The following is a 25,725-nucleotide window of genomic DNA, read 5'->3' as shown; positions in this document are numbered from 1 at the left end:
TTTAGCTGCTTTTTTACAATTTAAAGTAATTTTTAGATAAAGGGTTTGGGTTTGATGGAAAAGAATTTGGAGCTTTCTATACTCTTGCTCTTGATGCCGGTCATCTTCAAGATATAAGCACCATTCCCATGACATACTTCCTATAACTTCTCTCTCCATTTATAAGCTTTCAAACGACAAATTGCCAACAAAATCTAAGTAGATTTCTGTTTGTTACGTGGATGAATTTAAGCTGTTAAATTTTTTAAGAAAGACATACTTGTGCCCCAATAGTGTTACTTCTTGTATTACACTATTGTTGTGCGCCTGTGTCCGCTCATTGATGTTAATTCGACTAATTTAGCTCCAATGTCGTTTTATCATTGTTTTCTTTTGTATACGTAGCTGTGAAGGTGTTATACATTACCGGATATTTGCATTTTATGTAGAATCGTCAGTGATGAATGTTTTATTCTAAGCAGTGTTTATAAGGTCGTTTACAGAGACAGCCTGTGTTATGTGTGAACTTTCCTTACTTTTTCTCATTGCTTGATGAAGTCCCAGATAACGTGACAGGTTTACAGATAACGCATTCTCTCATAAGTAATTATTTGTATAAATTAAGTTTTTTTTATGTTTATTATAAGATGTTTATATTTTTTCAATAATGCTAATAATTGCTAAATCGGATCAAAGACAGATACTAATTTGGAACTCACAATATATTTTCTAATATTATTATTATTTACATACATATGTGCAAACAAAAAATACGTTACTGCGAAATTGGTTACAAATTGTATTCTATAGTATTTAAAATGTATTATGTAACAGATGCATTCTAGTGTCACGACTGCGGTTTCCGTGAGTGAATAACACTAACATTGTTTGATGCTAAAGTGATGTTTTATAACAAATATGCTAACATGCACGTGCAACGAACGCATGAGTTGTATACTTTTTAATACCTTATAATTGGAAATCAAGGAACATAAACTTGTGTCATATATATAAGAATTATATATAAGTATATGAATATTTTTATAATATTTTAATCCATTTTTTTTTGTGTATCCACTTGTATTGGCATCGTGAGTATTTAGAGAGCGAATCTAAACTATACAGTAACAAACAATTCCCTGTTAGTTTGTACAGGAATAAATAACAGTGTAGTATCTCGACCTCAATACACGAACGAATCTATTTCTATAGTAATATATGGAGTGCCTGTTATTTCCAATTTCTATTTAATACATAACAAAGCCGAGTATAACACTTACATCACTGATAAGATAAAAAAAATTCATATAAATTGATTATGTAACATCGTTTGTAGGACGATTGTGTAGATTTGATTCCATATAGTAAAAGGCCATAGACACAAGATATTAATTCCTGTTGATGAAATTTGAAAGGTATAACTGTTGCGTCGAAGTAATTTGGTTCATCATTATCATGTTATAGTGTAATCACAGAAATAACCGGCTGTGGAAAGCTCGTTACGATTTCGTTCGATTCCATGCCTATTAAAAAATTAAAAAAAAAAACAAAAAATATTCTTCATTTACATTTTTGTTTCAAAAACGTCTTGACAAGCTTCTATTTTATCGGTTTGTAAATAATGTTTCGGTTTTTTACAAATCACTGCCGAACCCTATAATTTCTTGTTACAAAATTGTACCGTTATGTTATATTAGTTATACCAACTATATAAATTATTATTGTGCTGAATCATTTTTAACAATAAGTCAATGAATTTACAACTTAATGGTGGAGAGTGAAGAGATTTGTTTAAGGTAACATATATTTTAACGAATTGTTCCGTTGCGTATTAATTCCCGAGTCATATTTTTGTAACTTATAATTTTGGATATACTTCTGTAACTTGATCTAGTGAAGAACAGAAATATTTATTCACTTAAACATCTATGGAATTTTATAGTATATAATATTTTTTGCTGATCTGAATACAGTAGTTAGTCATAAAGTAGTGTTAATTATATAGTGGCTACTATAATCATCGCTTCGTTGAAGAACACATTAAAAGTTATCACTTGACACTTTGAATGGCTCACGGTCTCTACCACCGTCTAATTGTCGTACAAAAGTGCTCATTATCGTTCGATCGTGTTTGAGCTGCGCATGCGCAACCATTACGTGATAGCGCGCGCACATATACAAGCACACGTGACCGAATCGTTACGCGCACACACATTTAAACTTCTAATCGCTGCATACCAATCTATATTCCTTAACTGTCGTTGCTTCGAAATTGTATATTATTTCTTAAATAATACCTTTATATCTGTATATGTGGCGATCTTTTGATCTTTTATTTATGGTTTGAAATATAAAACTTCTCTCGTCCCCTTCGATATAATTGCTATTTGTTTTTCTTTCTCTTCAAAAGTGGAAGCGTATCGGCCGAAATATAAACATGTCCTAACATCTTTTATGACTGTAATAAATTTGGTTCGCTATTCGCTTCAGTCTGTATATATTTCGGTAAAGGTTCATTGACCCAGATCATTTTGATACATTTTAACTAGATTCTGTTGAATACTGCTTGTTGTTTGATGTAGAACTGTTTGCACGAATAATATGATTAATTTATATATAGTGCGACAGAACATATTTAATTAATTAAATCAACAGATAGATCTCTAAAATTGCTAGCTCAAACATTTTAAATACTAGCATTTATCATGAACAGCAACCTAACCTACTTAATATTATAAATGTATTAAGAACTATGTTATGTGTATCAAGTAATCTAACATTTCATAATATACTCAATACAAATTAATTATAATTACTTGTGGTTCTAAAACTCCCGATATTATGCCTTTGCATGTTTCTAGTTTGCTTCGATTAAAACTCTACTCAATATAGGTTAGTGTAATTTTTAATAAAATTTCCATTCATTATTTTTTGTGTCCCTTAAATCTTAGAATGATCTTTTCATGTTCATAAATCACATTGTTATAATTAAATCAACATCTCACTATATAAATGATTATTATATTCGTCAGAATATATTATAATAAACCGTTATCATGCTAGCTTCCTGTCTACTGTACTTACTATAATTTGACAATGCCATTGGCAGGTGACATTGAACGGCTATGTACGTATACCCAAATGTAGCGGCGTACCGTTAACCATAACATATAAAACACACCCTTAATGAACACACACAAAGACCGTTATTGCATGACAGAATATGATCTATTTTGTTATTTGTGTGTTCAGCTGTATTCAATGTCACGGTAATATTGAATCTCTGACTGCTGTGATGTGTAGCGGTATAAACATAAATATGTTCATTAATTTGATCATAACCGGTCATATATGATTATATGTGATCATTAATGATCATCTGTATAAAATGTGCAACACACAATAACTTTCTGTTATTGTTTTTAGCGAAGATAAAAAAGATTTTTAATTACAATCGTATGCAACAAGATACGTGTCTTACATAACACCTGACCTAGATAGTGAACGGCCGTGTGGAAAAACAATGGATACAAGAGATATATACTACGTGTATATAAAACAAATTATATCTGACTGCTTATGAATTAAAATGTTTAACAATATTTTATACTGGCTTTGTACCGCGACTTCGTCTGTATATTGCTAGCTTTTGTAGTCAAAATACAGCTGTATAGTTTATAACATGACGCCCATTGCTTAGTCAATGATTTCTGGATGGAGGGTAGTTCTGGTATCTATATGAACACAAAAATCAAACATGATCCCTTTCTCCGCACCACCTATAAATACTTAAAGTTTCACTATTATCAACTTAGCATTAAGGATGTAGAAGAATTACAAACAAGTTAACAGATTTATGCTTGTTTGTGTAATCATATTTATATAATACACGCGAAAACTTGTGATAGTATATGAATGTATGGTTGTTTGTTACTCTTTCACTCAAAAACTATTTAACGGATTTTCCTGAAACTTCACAGTAATGTAGCTAAGACATAAAAATAAGACTTACAATAGATTTTTTGAAGAATTTCGTACAATTCCCGAGGGATCACTCGCTAACATTTGTTACGTGTATGATTGACTGCCGCGTTTTTAACGTAACGTTTTTAATTATTTTTCAACGCACTTTATACATATCTATCTGAGCATAATTCCGAAGTCCACGCGGACTAAATCACGACCATAAACTATTCAGTGATATAGAAACGGAAATAATTAATTTTAATCTCCGTACAGAACAAAATTTTCTTCGCAATTTTGTTTCATAATAAGACAATAGTCTTCAATGTGCTTTAAGATTCAATGGACGCTAGCCTTAAAATTTTATAACATACCTACATAATATAAAGAAATATAACATCTTGTTAAAAATATTATACTTTATTTCATATAAAAAAAAAAAATTAATATTTGCCTTTATACCATTCTACAAGCCTGTCTTGTCTCCACACAGTACTCAAGAATATAAATCGTCCAACAAATAAAACGTTTACATTGGCAAAAATTTTCCGATTCTAGTGCGAATGAAGCCATAGCATAACAAAATTACATTTAAATTACATGATAAGTTCTTTATACCTATATACACATATTATACAATATTTCTTTCCGGTACACGTATATAAATTCCTTGAGATAATTCATTTATTCATGTTAAAGTGAGGTTATTTAAGTTATTTTTTTTAATTTATTTCCTCATTAGTGTCTGCGGTTACAAAAGCTATGACAGTTCAAATGAGCTGTATATTAATCATCTGCTTTAAGTGATGAATCTTCACCGTACTGTATTAAGATGAAACAGTTATGTGTTTACTGACCAAAATAAAAGTTTTTAGGAAATTAAACAGAAAATGCATCGCTTCAAACAAAAATTACTAATATTTGAAAATTGTGTTAGACGGTGATACGAAAAACCGACGTCAAATAATTCATTTTGACCGAATCGTTGTATTGTTGTTATTCTTCAGAGAAAATATTAAAAATAAATTAAAGTTTTTTTTGTATTCAAAAAATATCTCTGCTTTGTAAAACGTCAAACGTTAATAATGGACACGAATATTTTGTCAATTTATAAGCTCTATTACATTGCGATAAGGAATAAAATCGAATAGCTGTAGCATTGGTGCAACAGTTGAAGAGAACATCTATGGGAATTTATGTTCATCTAATAGACCTTTCGTGGTTTCAATCCGAGAATGAAGATCCTCGCGGGACGCCATAAATCCACCGCAGGGTACGCAGACGGTGCCGTAAATTAAAATACATATTAAAGGAAACCCATTATAGCTCCTATGTGAAGTTTTTTTTTTCCCGTTATAATAAAGAAATAAAATCTTTGTTTATTAATACTATTCCCAAATTTCTATATTTGATGTATCAACAATAAATTCTGCGAGTGTCTCCGTTTATATATAACAATAAAAGTGGAATGTTATTACTCTAATAGAAAATATTCGTACGAATGTTTCTGTACGGCTAGCATTACACTTGCATCGTGCCACTCTCGAGTCCGGTCGGAGCGACATTCCACTGATCATAGACTAAGGCTGCAGATGATGACTCCCTTCAGATTTTATACCTACAACCATGACCTTTAATATTATACTTACGAAATTAGATGTTTTTCAAATATCGTTTAGTTATAAACAAACAACTTTTCCATTGTCACTCAAATAGTTTTTAAGTAAGGAGAAAAATCTGGTAACAACCGGAAGAGAATTAAGAAAAAACGTAAGAGCTTTACATACTCCCTCTTGGAAATCATCTAATATTATGCCATTAACAGTACCCAGTCTAAGATGCAATTCCTTGACATATATACTTATTATATATATATAACGTACTTGGATTTGAAAATGTAATTATGATTTAAAATATCACGTAACTGATTCCCGTGAGTTGTTAAATGCTATCAGCTTAATTGATACGACTGGGCATACAACACTCGCCTCTATTACGCTGATTAAATGAGTTTTAATTTTTATACGTAATTTCTGGCTGAGCTCTGTGTGATTACATTCTTCCTTATCACAAACCATGATGAGAGTAAGCTTAGTAATGTTTATGCATATGAATATCTTAGTGTTTAACATGCGGTTACAGACAAACAGCTTTCGGCCCGACCTTAAATATTTGCGGTGATGGCATATCAAGGGAAGTCTTTAAAGCTGATGGGTTTCCATATAATTGTTGGTTGTTTAGAAGCAAAATAAACCGCACAGTCTGCCAGATAGGATCATGAGTTTTAGTAATAATCCTACCGGTAAACAGAGGTGAAACTTAATCGTAGTGAATGCCCTCGGACCCCTCTAATCCTCAGAGGAAACAAGTAACTAATTACTAGATAGGGATTACGAGATTATATTATAGCCAGCTGGATTAATGTATCAGATAGAATAGATGGAAACGTCAATCTTTGATAATACTTGGAGATAAACAAATACGTGTATGTAGGTTAAAATTATTGCCAAATTATGTTTCATTGATTTTATACAGAACGAGATTTAATTTAACAAATTTTGTATTAAATCGCATTCAGATATAATGTACTGTTTTAATCATACGTCTCAATTAAATAACACTTAGCGGTTATAGAATTAAGTTCAATTAAAAACGGTAAGATCTGTAACATTTAGTCCGCAGTAACGGTCAATGACATTGAATTCACTTACAAAATCTGAGACGAAATATTGATAATTCGATACACGATACAATTCAAACGTTTATGAATCACCGTTCCGTACCTTATATGAGTATAAACGGAATTTTTTCAAGTATTTTCGAGAACAGTTGAGATTGAAACGAGTTACGATACAGTCGATTCAAATATACTGGATACCTGTCTATTGTTTTATTATAATAAAACTTAGTACAGGTTCTCTAAGTGTGCTGATGTTTCATTGTAGATATTTATATAATAAAGTGTTTCGTGCGTGTGTGTGTGTGTGTTAAACTGTAGATCCGTTAGATGTGATCAGCTGACGGTTTTGAATAAAACTAGTGGTATAAACGTCACAAGTCTATAATAAGAAGTTACTATACATTCATACGTATTTACTAAGAGTTGGAGGCTAGAAATATTATATTGAGTTGTCATATCACATATAAATATAAATTATATATATATATATTTTGGTTAAGAATATATTTTATTATGATTTTTTTTTTAATAAGCAAATGTCGAAGTTAACGTTTGAAAAGATTTTTTTCTAAATTAATGTAAGGTGTACCGGTCGAGAGTCACTAATGCTGTGACGAGTTGGACCGGTTGTGTGTCCGTCACGCCACAATGACTTACAATCAAAGTTTATTTACAATCCCCATAATATTACCTAAAATATTTATCAGTTATATTATATACAATATCCTAAAATTGTATTAATATAAAATTACGTACCATACTAATCTGTTTACGACCATAATACTCTCGGTTCGTATGATTTCAAATATATATCTTAAGCAACGTTATCTTCTAACAAGGAAGCTGTGTTATTCACACTCAATTAACGCTCGCACGAAAGGTCCCTGATCTAGTATCCGACGCATTTAAATTATATTTTGTTTTGCATGTAATTCGATTGATTTGCATTTATATTGATATGTTTATTATAAGTCGAATGAGTAGTGCCTCAGGGTCGATGAAACTCGTGTGTTACAAAAAAAAAATAATAATAACATGTATTAATCTATCGTTAGGATGACATATATATGTATGTGTATTAGTAAAATGACTTACACATTTAAACATCGTGTTTTAGAGTTATTTGAATAAAATCATGTAACTATTCAGATATGTAAAATGTTTTTTGACTAATATTTTGCCACAATATATTATATGAATATATAGAGACTGATACGTATGGTGTTTTCCTTAATTACATAACTTTGAGATGGTTATAAGTGATCATGATTAACGCTAGTGATGTATAGACTGATTCATATATCGGTTCGTGCATACCCGGCTTCTTAGATGTAATTATATGCTGTGTGTAGTTTAAACATAGCCTGGTTACGTAGAAACATTCCAGGTATCTCAATATAAGATAAAATTGTCTTAACAACAACTCAATATAATATTTGCGTTTATTAAAATGACGAAAACTAAGAATAGAAGGAGAATGAGGAAGTGCAAGGGTAAAATGCATCATGTGTTTGAATTTTTTGGGTAAGATACGATTTATATATATAAAAAACATATACAAAAAATTTTTTAGTAATACAGTTGGCATATTAAATAGTTTTATTATATTTCAATGGTATTTCGTGTATATAAATTAGATATGAAAAAAATATTTTCTAGAACTGTGATTGATAAAATCTTTTTTTTCTTCAATGCCCATCAAGATAGTTTAATAATAAATAAATTTATAGAGATGAATATATGATATATTATTAGAAAATATTATTATATGTGTGGAACATAAAGAAAGACCTTTACTAGACCGTGATTATTCGTCAAATAGAAAGTTATTTATATAAACGTAAGTATGTATTATTTATAAACAATATATTTCAATATTAATACGATATACATATCTATATATATGTATACATAAAGGAAAGTTGTGTTAGTTACATTATTTATAACTCAAGAATATTTGTTGGGAGGTAGCTTAGAACCAGGAAACGGACATAGGATATTTCTCTGTTCGTTTGATTGAAGAAGAAAAAAAAATCTTAATAAAATCCAAAATTTGCTTATTTACTACCTCTAAGGCGGAACACAGTTCAACGGATCAACTATACATTTTCATTTCTAAAACTGACAAAGACGAAGTCGCGGACAAAATCAAGTGTTATATACACATGCACATTTACATGTAAAATAAACTTTTCAGTATTTGAGATAAAATGATCAGTTTGATTGAAATAATTAAATTTAAATGAATAAAGTGAATAAAATTAAAAAAATTCCTTGGGTGTTAGTCATGTTTAAACACGTGTATATAAACATACAGTCATATGTATTTTATATTAAAGGAATCGTAATGAATCTCTCAAGACGTTTCATTTTTATGACTCGTGTAATTATTATAACTATCTCTATGACGAGATCGCTGCTTCGTATTTATGTTGGAACTTTTTCTTCGCAGTTGGTATTCAAATACGAAGGTCGCATACCGCTACAGTTGTACAGACAAGTGATTATGAGAGTTATGTTTATTGATGTTGATGATACAACCATCGCGTATCATCATCGGCTTACAGAAATACATATCAGTTTTTTTTTATATTCTATGTTGAATATTTTTTATATATAATATCTATTTAAATTTTTGTGATAATAGACAGGTGTTATGGATAAATACGAATTATTATATACACGAAAATAAAATCAAAATTAATTTAATGTTATTTATAGTTTGAATAACATTGAAACATGTCAAGCTTCGGGTTCTTCATCCTTTGAAGATTTCTTGGAACGGAAAATTACTTTACAATGTACGTTTATAACCCGTCACATCTTTTGATTTTTTAATTGAAAACATTAGGTATATTTTATGTACTGACAGCTTGTACATAAAATACAGGACAGGTATGCTTTAGGTTCATTAGTTCAAGGGTAAAAATAATAATGAAGGGATATCTAGATATATGTTGGTAATATTCCTTCGATGGCTCTTGCCTGCACCATATATATGTGTGTGTGTGTGTGTGTGTGTGTGTGTGTGTGTGTGTGTGTGTGTGTGTGTGTGTGTGTGTGTGTGTGTGTGTGTGTGTGTGTGTGTGTGTGTGTGTGTGTGTGTTTGTGTTTGTTATTAAACTATATATGATTCGACATTTTAATCATTTCGCAATGCTATGTGCTGTTGCAACCTGGTCATGCATCTTTATAAGTTGTACAATAATTACATACTATTAGGTTTAAATCGATGTAACCGCTCTACGGACGATTACGTCACTTGTGTTGGATCACAGCACGTATAGTATTAGTAAGTGTTTAAAACGACGACGGCAGTACTGACAGTAGTAACGTATTTAAATCGGTGGTACGGATATAATTGATTATTTATAAATATGTTATTGAACTATCGTTGTTTCACCCGAAGAGGCTTATTATGTTATGGTTACGTTTTGAAATTAATATTAATGACTCGGGCGGTTATTATGCACATATGTGAATCAAATTTTATTCGAATTAACCACTCTTAATAGTTATAATTATAGTTCAATTTATTGAAAAGAATATATTAAATGATAAAGATGTTTTATCTTTCATTACTTGAAAATGTTTCTTCGTCGAAATGTCTCGATCAGGCAAAAGTCAATACAGCATTAAGAGGAAAATATATTATTAAAAATTTATTTAAATCGATAGTATTATATAATAATTAGTTTGTCTTATTAATTTATTTTTTTATTAATATATTTAATACAGCATGATTAATAATGCATTTCATCAACAACATATATATTAAATTTTTTAGTAATAAATCCGGTGAAAGTATTACACGTACAGTCTTAATGTGAAGAAAGCGTGACGTAACTCGTAAAAAGAACCAATGAATTTTAAATTTGGTGTTTATTTGTAAATTGGCAATTAACATTGCCATGGAATCGTATGCTCGCGTATTGTGGCGAGTACATGATAACATTATTCCAGAGAAAAATGTTCTTATGTTGCGAGTGGTCTAAAATAAGCAATCATAATACAAATGATTTAATTCGTTAAACATATGGGACAATATTTGCAATTGTTTGATTATATATATTGCCAAAGTTACGCTTTGGATTGTCAAGGTGTTTCACGTATGATGTATATCTAACACTTCTTAACGTAGACATATAAGAAATATCTTGTAATAAGAATAAAGCAATATTTAATGCCTATATATCGAATCGGCTTGCAGTCGTGTCTTTTATGCGTCCCAACAAACTCTTTAAACAAAAGATACAGACATATAATATTATATTTGTATATACAGAGGGGCGGTGTGTGAGTGTCGCACCGCCATGTCGCATCACAGCGACGAGCAGGCGCTGCTGACGGTCACCTCGGACTCGTTCTGGGAGCCAGGAAACTACAAGAGGACCACCAGGAGGATCGACGACGGGCACAGGCTCTGCAGCGAACTGCAGGCCTTGGTACAGGAGAGAGCTGACATTGAGAAGACATACGCCAAGAGTTTGAGGGGATGGGCCAAGAAATGGAACGATCTCATCGAGAAAGGTAAGTGATTTGGATACTGTTTTTTTATTCTGTTTTATTATTTTGAATCTACGAGGAAAGGTTCATTTATGCTTTTATGATTATCACATATATAGTAAACAATATATAAGAACAAACCAATATGCGTTACCACAAAAAATGATTCGGTAAAAAAGATTTTAGCATTAACTTAATTATAAGGAATATTTATTTTTAAACTCAAGGTTCAAAGTTACGTAATCAAAAAGTCTTTCGTCGTCGCGAGATATTTTTTGTGAACGTTATTCCGAGACCATCCTAATATAGACGGTGTTTGAGTGAAATTATAAAAAGATCAGACAAGGAGTTCCAGACGTGACAAATAAACAAGCTAAAGTCAGGGTTTATGTTAGTATGTAACGTGATAAAGGCAGTAGCTATAAAGTACATATCAACACAAAACTATTTATACCGTCCGAAGTTTACAAAACATGAAAGGCGTAAGCGGATATTAGCGGAAGTCTCTTCATAAGCATGCCTTACTGATGGTTCCTCGAGTGGCATACATTAATGGGATAAGATTGATAGTTGTCAAACATAATCTACCCGCATACACTCATAACGACTCTCAAATAATTTCGGCTATATTGTCCTTTAAAACCATTGATCCATTTAAGTCCCGAACTTTGTGTTATTCGAGTACTAGTCTGTAATGCGCATAAATTCGCGGAGCGCTTTTAAAATGTGTCTCTATATATGTACAGTGTTTTATTTCTAGACGGTCGTAATCGACTGTTCATTGAGCTCGTGAATGTTCTACATAGTCATAACTTCCGTTGCTCTAGAAAGTGGGAATTACTTGACTCTGTTCTCTTTTAGAAGCAACGTATCTTCGCTTTATATGCGATAAAAGTTTTCACAGAAAATGATATTTCAAAAAATTGTACGAAGTAATGTCTTCATGTAACTGTTTTCTGTCGTCGGATTATCTTTATACCTCATCTGGATTTCGCGGATGTTGTTAAACGACGGTATTATAAAGATTTCAATTGTTCTTGCTCTTAAATTGTATGAGATAGACCACAAGTAATATTTCCTTTTTTTATTAAACTTTAAATAAAAACGTTAAAACTGATTATTTTAAATGTATTACTTTAAATGTAATCCTTAAAATAATATTCAATATTCGGGATATAATTGAATCGGTTCCGTCGGTTGAATTAATTTTCCCATCTAACAAGGTTAATTGTGAGTTGGGACAAACAATTCTCTGTTAAATGTTAATAATGTTTACACATAGTTCATTTGTAATAACAAAGTGCCATGGACCAGTATGTTAATATGTTTTAATATAATATTTGTATATATGTAAGGAATACATTAAATATGTTAAAATAGTTTTAGACCGTAGATTTTGTCAAATTACAGGCACTGATTTGAAAATAGGCACCTACAGATTTTTCCCATGCCATTCGTAAGAACTACGTGTTAAAATATTATTGAAAATGTTATTATTGTGACTTACTTTATCACTGGAAGTAATAAAAGGTTTTTAAAAATATATGACAAAAATCTTTTTCGTATAATATTTCAATAACTTTCTGTTTTCTATAGACCATTATTTGTTTTCACTAAATTTTGTTTGAATATTCAACACGAAACTTGGATTTTTAAGTGTACAGAATAATAAATGGAGAATGAAATCGAAAGTTATTTTGTGTTTAATGATCTATTCAATACACGCGACTACGACACGATTCCGATCTCGATCGGGTCGGATACGTGACGTGAGTAGGAAGTAAACCAATACTATATATGCGTAAATAATTAATTATATAACTAAGTTTATTGAGACTTATGTTAAGAAAATTATGTGTTATGTGAGTATATAAATACTTGTTTATATTCTAGTTTATATTAAAGTCTAGCGCAAATTCAAATTATAAATTCAGAATTTCTGTTTGAGTTCGCAATTGCTCACTAAATCTGTTTTAGAATGTTGCTGATGAATTACAGGAATGTGATTTAATTAACATTTATTTGAAATGAAGATAAATATATATATTTTTTTATTTAAAATAAAAAAATATTCCTGTATAATATAATGTGGAAGAGAAAGTCGGGGTGTCCTATCCGAGGCGGGTTCTTAACGACTCATTGTTAACTATGCGTTGTGTAATTGTTGCGTAACAAGATGACATAGCTATTAATATCCGTTGATTAATGACGCGTACGTTAAACGTTGGTCACAGGTAGCCCTAAGTGGCCTGTACCTCAAGGAATGTTGCGTACGAAGAGACCGAGCTACGGTGATCAATCATTAAGCGTTGATATTGTAAATGCGAAAGTGATCGTCAATCTGTTACATTATAAGAAATCGTTTTGTATGAAATTTGATTTGGAGATAGATAAAAATTAGGAAAAGGTGAAAAGTGATTACTAAACTTAAAAGAATCATAGCATATATATATACTTGTTATAGGAATCGTGTCACATACTCGTTTGGTAAATAAAATGGTACATTACTTCTGTATTTATTTATTAAATCGACTTAAATAAATATTATAATTACAAGTTGTATTTTAACTTTTTGATATCTAAATATAATTTAAATGAAACTAATATTATTGGTATATACTACGCGTACTTTATTTTCTTAAAAAACTACATCCTCCCGACGTTTCGGTTACTTTTCAGTTAAAAGTAAAGCACGCGTACTGTATCCGAATAATATTAGTTTCATTTAAATGAATAGAACCAGCGGAAGTCTGAGATCTCATTATACTAAATATAATTCTAACATTGAAATGACTAACAATTAAATAATAAATAACAGAAGTTTATAATAGTTTACTGAATATAATACATACATTAATATATGTATATCTAAAATAAACATATAACAATATATTTTGTATAATAAAATTAACGGTAAATTTTTCATCAAGGTTGTTATACAACTTCGTTTGTTTCAAACATTATAATACTTTTAATTTTAACTTATGGGGTTAAGTTGATTGATTCCATTAAATATTTCATATATAATTTTTCATTATATAAAGTAATTAATAGTTGAGGGTTGATCTCACGATTATTCTGTAGTAACCGTATGTAGGTCAGTAGGTTACGAGTGACCCACATGATTTTAAGCTCCTTATCGGTTTACGCCGCGGCTGTACACACAGCCGCAATATCACCGAATGCCACATTATATCTTAACAGCTGTTTGATGAAGAATTTATAGGAATTTTCATGAAGCTTAAAAATAATATATTTGCTCTGATAAAAATATAATTTTATTGTCCCTTAGATATCTGTAAATATTTTTTTAACTAAGAAATTTTTTTTACTACGTAATGAAATGTAACAAAAAAGACCATTTTATAATCAGTATATTCATAAATAGCGCTCAGTAATATGTATATATATATATATATATATATATATATATATATATATATATATTACGTCAAAAACTGTAACAAAGTATATACTTTATACGGCTTAATCTATTATGTGTAATACGTTTACCAGGTCCTGAATATGGTACTATGGAAGCAGCATGGAAAGGCGGCATGGTGGAGGCAGAGAGGCTGTCAGATCTGCACCTCAGTGTCAGGGATCGACTGGTCAATGACGTCATAGCACAGATCAAGAACTGGCAGAAGGACACCTACCATAAGGTCAGTGATAGTGTACACAGGTACATAATGATAAGGAGAGTATGATGAATATTGGCACGCAGTACAAAATATTAGCGTAACCCGTTTAGTATAGTAATTAATCTATATATAACATATGTGACATATATTGGTGACGTCATCTTTTTGATTAAGTCCTTACCGAGCCACTTAAGTTCACCTCCCAATTATCCAAACGTCCGAAAGCCTGCGGACCTCCGTGCGGAGTACTTTGAGGTTCTTGTTAATTATTTCATGTGTAAACATTTCTTTGTAAGTGTAACTCACCGTGTCGCTGTTCATACAGTATGTGACAGCACAATACAACATTAACATAACCGCTGGCCGCCGCACGCACGGATTGTTTGTTTTAGCACATGATTAGGAACGCATTAATGTGTATGCGTATTCATTTGGTATTTGCAAAATTCGTTACAATTCAACATGGAGCCGTTTGTTTCAATAAAAAACATTATATCATATTTGATATGAATGCTTTTTTTCTTATAAATAAATAAATCAACCAGTCAACATATGCAAATGTGGGTTCTGTGTGAAAGTGATCTGTGTAAGTTTGTGCCACCTTATATAATGTATTATGTACATTGAAAGTAAAAGTCACAGAAACAGTTTGAAACGACATATTGAATATAAAGCTAAATAGAAAACGGCTTTCATTTGTTTTAAATTGTTAATTTGTTCAACTTAAAACACGTATATTGGATCCATAAGCATTATCAATGACTACTATTTTTACTTATTTAACATAATAAAACGCAATAAATATATTAAATACGTTGTACAAGAAATTAAATTTATACAATATATTAGGGGTTTTTTTATAGTAGACAATATTATGTCGCTCCCTAGATCGTTTTTGATAGGTATATACCTAATGATTCCTATATGATGTTAGTCTGTTTTCACGTTTGTTCAAAAACACAAAAATATATCTATAGTTTTTCTTTACGTAATAATATTATCTATATACAATCAGTCATTTATAGCAGAGAGCATTTACGTCTGAATGCTAACGTCGAGTCCAACAAGGCACATATAAAATATGAATATTTCATAGACAGTTATATAAATATTGATATCATTTGCCATTGTATTTAATTTAAGGTGAGTATATGATATCATTATTAAGTTATATTCCAAGCACGTCCGCTTTACACGTTATGTATATGGAATTCTAAATGTATTGTTTTGCTCGTTATATGTATTGTGATTCGTGTGCCTCTATCGTTGAGATCAAAGCGTCTATGTTGATTGAAAGCATATTACTTTAATATAAAAAAATATATATATGTGTGTATGTTTGTTTTTATCTTGTTAAATTATGACAAAGTTCTTAAACTGTACCGAAATGTTCGGTCATCTGCCACAGAAGTTTTAAATCCAGGAATCTGGTACTGAACTCTCTTAATGTTATAAATATATAAGAATAACGTTGTTTAACTGATTGGTTCAATATTATCAATACATCACACATTTTTCTTTTCTGTTTTAAGATTTATGTGAAATTAGGATAAAATAAACTATTAAAAAAAATTAAATTAATGCCTTACATTAAGGCGAATGGGGCATTTTCCGTGAAATGGACAGGAAAGGAAATCGGTGTTGTAATAACGTCAAAAAAATTTTTTACCGTTCATTCGTAATAGAAATTTAAACTGGCCAAATATGATACTTACCTTATAATACTTCTGTAATATAAAATGTATTTATTTTGATTAGTATGGGTAATCAAAATGCTGTTCAACGCGGACAGTCTTCTGGCACAGCTGATATCTAATTGATGTTTCCGATAAAACTGAATATTGTTTAACAAACAGACACGGTGTCTTTGTATTAATATCATTTTCTAAATTAAAGCTCTCGCATAAAACCGAACACGTCTTAGAGTGAATGTTTACGAATTTTAGGTTATTTTTATATAGCTTGTTTCATGCGAACTCAATTTAAATTTACGCTCGTATGAGATTCTGAGAAATATATACAAGTGTACTTAAAATAGATTTGGTAACACAGTAATCGTCTACAAAATAGATTTTACGTTGTATACTGCATTTTACAACGTAAATTCCGGTTTTAATCAGATGTTTGTATGATATTACTTGATAAAACAACATAAGTCGTTTTATTTCTTATATTGGTAATTACTTGATACAAAACCTTATAAAAAAAACTTGTGACATAGCAAAAAATACTTGTTTGATCATCTGAATCCCGACTGCGGTCGTGATGTTCGTTACATAACAATTGCAATGAACTTTGGATAATTTTTTGTTGGTCTTGTTGGTTGGATTTGTTAAAAAACACAATGTCTCTATAATGTTACGTAATAAAGTGAATTCGTTGGCTGGATATTATATGGAATTTTTCAATGATATATATATGCAAAACTGTTGATATAAATAAATATAAATTCCCATATATATATATATATATATAAACATAGCTTCCATTATTAGTTTTCAATCAATGTTTTGTAAGCACGTATCTGCGGGTCGACCTTTCCAATTGACTTATAATTTCGATGATCGCCCAGATGGAGCGCCTCTCTATATAATCATTGATTATAAACAAATCTACATACACACATTGCACATATCAGATACGTTCGTGGACTGTGTTGTTATACACATGGGACATTTAGCTTTTAATCGTAAATTTCTTGAATAAAAATCATTCAAGACTCGGTTGATTACAAATTTTGTTATGTTACTTATAACTAGAACGAGAATCGAGCATTTTATTAGTGTTAAATAAAAAATAAAGATTTACATATTGGTATTATTCTCGTATTGGAGTTATAAGAATACTTATTCCGTTCGCTTCTCGTAATATAGTTAGTATGTAATATTTATTTAAATTTATAATCAGAAATATTGTCTCTTGTCACAAATAATTTTATATCTCGCCTTTATCTTACTTCCAATCTTTATGTTAAAAAAATGCTTTGACGACAAGTGTGTGGAGAGTTTCTATTTAGCTGAAAATACAGTTTATCAAGATGTGTGATATATGTATGGATGTTTGATTTTGTCTTTAACACAAAAACTGCTGAATAGATTTCGATGCAACTTTAAGATTATCTAGATTGGTTATTAGAATACTATATAATACTATACATATGGGTTCATCTGTCTGTATCGAGCGCACATATACGAAAAACACAACATATATATGCACATTTCAACTTTTCACCTAATAGCTGGAAGCATACAACATTCAAACATTAGTTGACACGGTAGTCAAATATATACATACAGTATATTGAAACTAGTAAAATAAATTTCCATATCAATAGATAACAATTATATTGCATTTGATAAGATTTTATTAGAATCACACAAGCAATGGTGTCATGCAATAAAAATAGTTCTGTGATGAGAACGCTTCCTTATCATATTGACATAACGTAACCGTGATAACAGAAAATGTATATGTACTTTAAAATATTAAGAGTAGTACATGGTAGAGGTATTTTTTATAATTATAAATCTTCAAAGCAAGCTTTACCTATTTTCTTTGGTCGTTTGAAATCCCTATTTATTCCCACTCTATGTTTCTGAAGGTCAATTTTTTTCTATATATGCCCATAGTCATAACAAAATGTTATTTTTAGAATATTTCTAAAAGATTTTCAATAATGTTATAACTCTTCGTATAATGAATCTATTGTTATAGACGAATTTAATCCAAATCTGTCTAGCCTCTCATGGATTTTATATAATAAACAAGTTAAATTCGCTGGTACCTGCTGTTTCTTAAGCGAGACCGTTAAAAACTTTTATCTTGCCGTTACAGCCGATATAAATTCTTAATAACTCTGTCATATAAAGCTACTACTTTACCGTCGTCGTAATTTTAGGGTGTTCATTTTTTAATAAATTTTGTACAAATTTCTTCTTATTAATTTCAAACTTTATCCTTTTCGTTATCATCTTTCTTTTGTTCCTACTATTTATAACATGATATCAAAAATTTTCTCCTGCACATTCTATGTTTTTCGTACGTCCCTAAGCTTGTGTTTCCGCCGTCAGTGCTGGACGTCTGCCAGGGTTTTTAAGTGTTAAAATACCGCGACCTCGTCATGTACCTTTAAATTATATTCAGGTTACATTTTCACTTTTAACATTTTTATCACCTTTTATTTATTAACGGCTGTGACCAAATTAGTAACGATTTTATTCTATGTAAGTAGTTGATTACAACAAAAATTTATATTAACGTATGACTAAAAAGGTGGAGCGTATATTTCTCGGTATAATTTGTATTGTTTTCGTAACAATATCACAGCTTCCTTAATTACTGGGACAATGAGTTAAAATATTGACATTAACTTTAGTATGTGTACCGTGTGAAGTAAGCGTGATATCACTAGATATATATGTGTAACAATGACATACATACACACAAACATTTATAATCTAACATTAAATATGTGACGCATTAGATCTGCTAAGGTGACTTCTCTGTGAGGGTGACAACGTTTTGTTTATCTACAAGGAATCATTTGAGAAAATAAAATTACCTCTAACTTTCGTGTTCGGTTTAAATAATAGTTCAGCTCGCATAATCTGCTAGCAATTGTACTTTGAATATACAAAGCTGTATATCCATGTACTGTCAAGGAATAAACTCATTGAATATTTCACTATAACAGAGCTCTGAGAATGAAATCAAAATTAGAAGAGTAAATAAACTATTTATTTATTATTGAGGCCATTTAATTTATATTATATACTTGGTGTCTCCACTTCATATATACATTTCTGGTATTTATTCAGCAGTACCAGTGTAGCAGTTGTGTGTACTGAATAGATTAGGGTAAAATTTTTGTATTTTTTTTTTCGCGATATCTCTATTCGATATAATTATTGTTTAATAAACAACTGTTTATATAAGCACTACGTGTTCAAGTGATGTGTATTATCTTGCACATAGGAAAATAATGGACACATCTACATGAACAAAGTCGGGAGTCTGAGTTAGTCTGAGTCTGAGTGCGAGGATAAAATGCGATATGAAAATTAAATCCCGATATTGGTTTTGTGTAATGTATGATAATAATGATTATTTCGATTCATTTGAAACTAGAAAGCATAGATAATATTAATATAATAAATAAAATTTAATAGATCAATTTTATTTTTATATTATTGCGGTTTTAGGGACAGGTAAGATAATATGTTAGTATCTGATTGATAGTAATCTGACTTGTTAGTTATTAATATTTAGTAAGAGAATAATAACATTTTATATTATTATTATTTATTATGTTATTATATTCAATAATATGTATTTTGTAGGTTATTTACTTTGAATTATGTAAATTTTGATTTTGTATTTATTTAAAAACTTTTATAGATGTTTAATTGAAAGATTACGAAAAATTGTGGTAAACTAAAAAATTCAGTAGCTAATACTGTGATGACAACAATTGATATTTTTTTATAATTATCGTACGAACCAGAGATATGGCATGATACGTACTTATAATTTTGAGACTATTTAGGGTAAAAATAGGAAAATTTAATTTAATGTATTACGTTGCCAGTGTATAATTCATTCGGACTAAGGAGGATGTATATAATGTTTCGTCGGTCTGAATGTAACGTTACCCATCCGGAATACGGGTGACAGGTCCGTCGCTATCTGTCAATTATAAACTATCATTGTTCGCGATAGAGACGAACAGTTAGTTAAACTCAAAGGTTAATACGAGTTATCATGATTCCCGTTGAACTCATTTTTGTCTAACTATTTTTTTTTTATAGTTAACCTTTTTAGTTTAAAATTCTATGAAAACATTTGATATTTGGTCGGTAGATCAGTTGGCAGACTAGTTGATGTATAAGTTTTTAAATCAATTGATACATCACTAGGTTTATGAGTCTTATGACTGGTTGGCAGATTATTTTGCAGACTGGTTGATCGTTTGGTTTTGCAAAATGCTTAATAGAATAGTCAGCAGGTACTTGTTAGATTTCTCCGTAAACTGGTTATTAGATTCGTCGGCAGATAGATTTCTGGATTGGTTTTGCAAATTGCTAAATAATTACTAGAATATTCGGCAGACTACTTTGTAGTTGCTTTATTTTTTTTTTTAACCAAAATAAGAAAAAATTGTACCCAAGAAAAGGAACTTCTATTTGGTCGTTGTTAGGAAAACAACAAGCTCTAGCAGCGAGTTCATTAATTTAATTCTGAGCATTCAGAAGAAAAAAATATCAATTATATTATAGAACACGTAAAATATAAAAAAAAATTGCCTCCACCATTTAAAATCGTTTGAATCAGGACCAACGAATTACCGAAAATTTATTTAATGACTTTTTATACGTGTAGATTGGTTTAGACAAATGATCTTAAGTATTACGATTATCATAGAAACTTGAAAAAAATATATATTTTATGTTTCAAATTCTCTTTAAATATTTTTTATATTTTCTTGTTATAATAACTAGCGAGTCCATAAAAAAAACAAGTTAAATAATTTACAATCTTTACTGTGTATTATATCGTTCTAAAATTTATAACCAATGTTTCAAGCCGATATTGTCGTTTATACAAAAAATATTATACCTTTATAAATAAAATAAACAGATGTTAATTATTATGTTACGTAGTGATTTTCGTAATTTTCTTTATAATAATGAATTTCTGCTCCACTTTTGCTTATCACCCGCCTGGCGTTACATAATACGTGTTTCTGGCTACCTGAAGTCGTCAGTATCGAATTTTCGCGACTCAAGTTCACCAGTATTGAATGACCTATTTATTTTTATTATATATGTAAATTTATTAAAATATATCTAAGGTATTCTCATTTTGTATTCTTACTCTGACTGAGATCACTTACTTGTCACTTATTTGCCTTTCGTTATCTTGGTTTTAATTATATAATATATTAAATTTAATAATAATAAAAAATTATATAGCATTAAAAAGTTTCAACTACAATTTTTTTTTCAAAATTCAGGATTTATTTTAAATAGATTATTTATCGTCCATGATTATTTAAGTCGTTTAACGTCATTTTTGTTTTAATATATTTTATATAATAGGTGCATGTTATTGCAATTATTCGTATATGAGTCATGCCGCATAAAATAAACTGATACTATAACAATTTTCTCACCATACCTCCTTCATGTCACACAGTATGACAGTTTTCCATATTATAAATAAGCAAAGATTATCTTTTGTATAAAATTTTATATAACCTCAAAGTTACCTAAGGCTATGTATTTATCTCACACTAAGTATAATGTTTAAAATATAGTTAAAACATTCAACTTATTTACAAGAAACGACTGTACACAAGCAGACGCCCACAGACATCAGTATTCAAGCCATTATCTGAACGTTCCAATGTCACAAGCAAGACTAAGGATTGTCACAACCTTAAAGTTAATCAAAATAAAAAAATACTCAATGGAAATCACTTAATATATAAGCTCAGCGTGTTACTGCTTTACAACAATTTTAGTTATTTAATTCATTAAACTCACAGTCGACAACCCTAAGGGTTATTCGTAAAGTAAGTCATGAGTAAATATGCAGTGATGCAACCTTCGTTCATTGAATATACATACGAGTAATTATACAATAATTATTATTATACACACGGTAATTATACAAACTTATGTCCTATTGTAAATTAAACCATGGTTGGCGTTGACTTGAATCGAAATACGTCTATCAATATTTCTGTCTCGCGCATAGTAAAGACGGTTTGAGAATTGAGATATTGACCGAGTTTCAAAACAATTAAATAGGATTTTTATTTAAAATCTCTGTATACAGAAAGGGTTTTTTTAAATGCATATTAACAAAAATATAGAATTTTATGTAATTTCAATACTTATTGCTGTTGATATTGGGTGCGTTTTGGAATAACAACATGCTAAACATGCATAAGCCGTGATCTTGCATGAATTTACATTCAGCGATAATTTACACCGACCGTCGGGAAATGGACGCGTTATATTGCACGCGGTAAAGAGGACGCGTTTGGTGTTTACGTGTTGTTCACTATAAAGACAGACATACACGAGATGATAGGTTAATAATGTTACATACATTAACTTAATATGCACAGCATAATACAGTTTGCTTTTCTGTTTCAAAATAAAACATAAAATCACCCAATTTGATACACAAATATGGTATTAATATAATAACTCATATGAGGTACGTACACATTAATTCAAGGCACGTTCCTGAAACTACTGCAAAGTTTATTGCTTTTCCAGCACGCCCCCACTGACATTTAAAACGTTTGAAGTCCCGGCATTCTAGTTAATGATTTATGATACTCGCTAACTTTGAGTTACTTAGCTTGAAGTGTTTTAAAACTATGTCACGTATATATTATGTAATATGATGTAGGGTTGATAATACAATTTTTATATCACTGATAACGTTAATATCTGTCTGCAGTCAATGATCCAGCTGAAGGAACGGAAGGAGATGGACGAGGCTTTCAAGAAGGCTCAGAAGCCGTGGGCCAAGTTGCTCCAGAAGGTAGAGAGGACGAGATTGGAGTATCACACGGCATGCAAGCAGGAGAGGACCGCGCAGAACCAGGAGAGAAACGCTAGCGGAGACAGCTCCTTGAGTCCCGATCAGGTGAGGGCTAAGTTACCTTAAGTATACACAAGTATTTGTATGTCATTGTTATTATAGAAAACTCTCACATCAACACCCCGCGAGAAATAAGCTACGGGTGCAATAATCATTCAAATAACGTAAGAAAATTGATTTTTTACTTTTCATTTGCTTATTTTATTCAGCTTTACGACGCGACGTGTCAGTTAACTTTGTCATTTCATAGTGATATAAAAAATCAGTTAATCATATTATAATATAACAAGGATTTATCGTTATATTTTCATACACATATACAAGTCTTACACTCATTACAGCGATGTCTGAAATTGGTTAGATCCGGTCATATATTTTGTGAGCAGGACGTTGTTTACTCGATTAAAGCTGTATGGACTTGAAAAGAAATCTGAATTTTTAAAGTAAAATTTCATTTGAATCTGGGTCACAAATCGTTCATACTGAGTCATAAACGACAATACTATCTAATAATGATGCAATCATTGCTTTATACGAAAAAATACATACACATGTAGTTTTGCGAATTAATTTTGATTTCCATATATCTATAATTTGCTGTACACACGTCCAAGATGCGAACAAAAGCTAAGTCATTAATATATTAGCTTATATCATATAACATATATATATACATATATATTTATGTATAACTTGAACGACAAAGAATCGATTCAAGTTCTTTGACACCCAGCGGTCTATTTGCAAACCGATCGATAACTAAGACCGCGATATATACCGCCTAGTCTAAATAATAATCTGTTGTTATAGTTTAGTATGATATGTATTTTCAAAGCGAATTATGTTCTTTGATGTTTTTATTCACTCTTGATAAATAAAGTTTACGTTGCTCAAATATTTTTGAGTCCTATGTGTAAAGCACGGTAGCTCAGTTTGTAAAACTACTGTAAAGCGGCATCTCAGAAGTCGCAGTTTCGAATCTCAGTATTGATGAATTTTTAATTCTATATTACCCAGAATTCTCTTTTTTATTTTGAATTGATATTTTGTTCTTGGTCTTGTAAAGTAGGATTTTTGTGCTATTTTTTCCCTTGCACAGTTTCTGATTATTCTGTTATATTTTCAATGACATATCCGGAACAAATCGAATATTTTAAAACGTAAAATAAGAAAATTGTCTTATTTCATAATAAAAAGTCTTAAAATACGGTTTCAGACAGTTGAAGAAAGTTGCATTTTATTCTCGTCATCAAAATTTTAGCTGACGATTATATTTTACATAACATAGTATTTCGTGTTTGCCACTTCGCTGATTTTGTCCCATATGTTTGTTTAAAACTATCTCAAAAACAAAAATTTACTCATCTTCCTTAGTTATTCAATGGTTTAAAAAAAAATACAATTTCAAGTACTGATGTGTGACGTCATCAGTCTAGTTTTTATATTGATCGATCGTTTACAATAGGAGTTATAAAACATGGACAAATACACAAATGTGTATATTAATATTAATACATATACATCCTCTTTTGATGCACGATGATAACAAAAATGGAACCTCATTTGTAACTTATACTTATAATTAATTAAAAAAAAAAATTAATGCCTCTTTTATGGTAACCTTATGAAATACCACAGCCAAGGTCAGTCATGAGTCCTAATAGAATGTATCACTCGATTATGCACCTTTTCTTTAGAATGAATAAAGTCTACTTTACTATGTTGACCTCACCATCCCTGACACTGCAATCATTTAATTAATCACATTTAATTATATAGAATATTCACATAATATTATTTGTCTGCGTCTTCTTTATTTTTAATAACAGGTTATTTTATTTACACAAAATAAAATCGTAATTTCATCCAAAAGACAATCTTTATTTGACACGTAAAATTCTACGCTAACTTATTAAAAAACCGATAGAATGAATCGATTGTCATATAGTATACTAATAGTTTTACAAGTTATTATGATAAAAACCAGAAATCTACGTTTTTTTTTTCTATTTATAAGAAGTACAGCCATGTAATTATATTATACAAACTCCAACACACTCTGGGATCGTCTTGTAAAACCATTATCTCATCCCCTCCGCTTTGAACACGAGACACAAAGACATTTGACAAGTTCAAATCTCTCAATTTGGCTCAAGTTTAAATCTCTCAATTTCTATCTTATAATGAATAATACGATTATAATAATGTCACAATTTTTATGATTTTTCGATTATTCTAGAATTAAAAGGTAACTCGTATCTGGTGATGATACATCTCACAATGTTCTGTAAATACTCGATCGGAAGAAACTCATTTACATCCGACATTAGCTCT

The 25,725-nt window shown here is 30.2% G+C and overlaps 1 protein-coding gene across 3 annotated transcripts in view; it reads left to right on the top strand.

Annotated features, from left to right (window-relative positions):
- LOC116774268 (protein kinase C and casein kinase substrate in neurons protein 1) overlaps positions 1 to 25,725 on the top strand; it is a 46,676-nt gene that overhangs the window by 11,331 nt on the left and 9,620 nt on the right. For all 3 annotated transcript variants that reach the window (XM_032666939.2, XM_032666937.2, XM_032666938.2), the window contains exons 3-5: positions 10,908 to 11,152; positions 14,645 to 14,793; positions 23,248 to 23,436. In XM_032666939.2, coding sequence (XP_032522830.1) covers positions 10,936 to 11,152; positions 14,645 to 14,793; positions 23,248 to 23,436 — 555 coding nt within the window. In that variant the 5' untranslated portion in view covers positions 10,908 to 10,935. The remainder of the gene's footprint in view (positions 1 to 10,907; positions 11,153 to 14,644; positions 14,794 to 23,247; positions 23,437 to 25,725) is intronic.

This window comes from Danaus plexippus, chromosome 26 (assembly GCF_018135715.1).
Source record: "Danaus plexippus chromosome 26, MEX_DaPlex, whole genome shotgun sequence".
Classification (NCBI taxonomy): Eukaryota; Metazoa; Arthropoda; class Insecta; order Lepidoptera; family Nymphalidae; genus Danaus; species Danaus plexippus.
The sequence above is the reverse complement of the archived record's forward strand: the minus strand, read 5'-3'. Positions and strand labels throughout refer to the sequence as shown.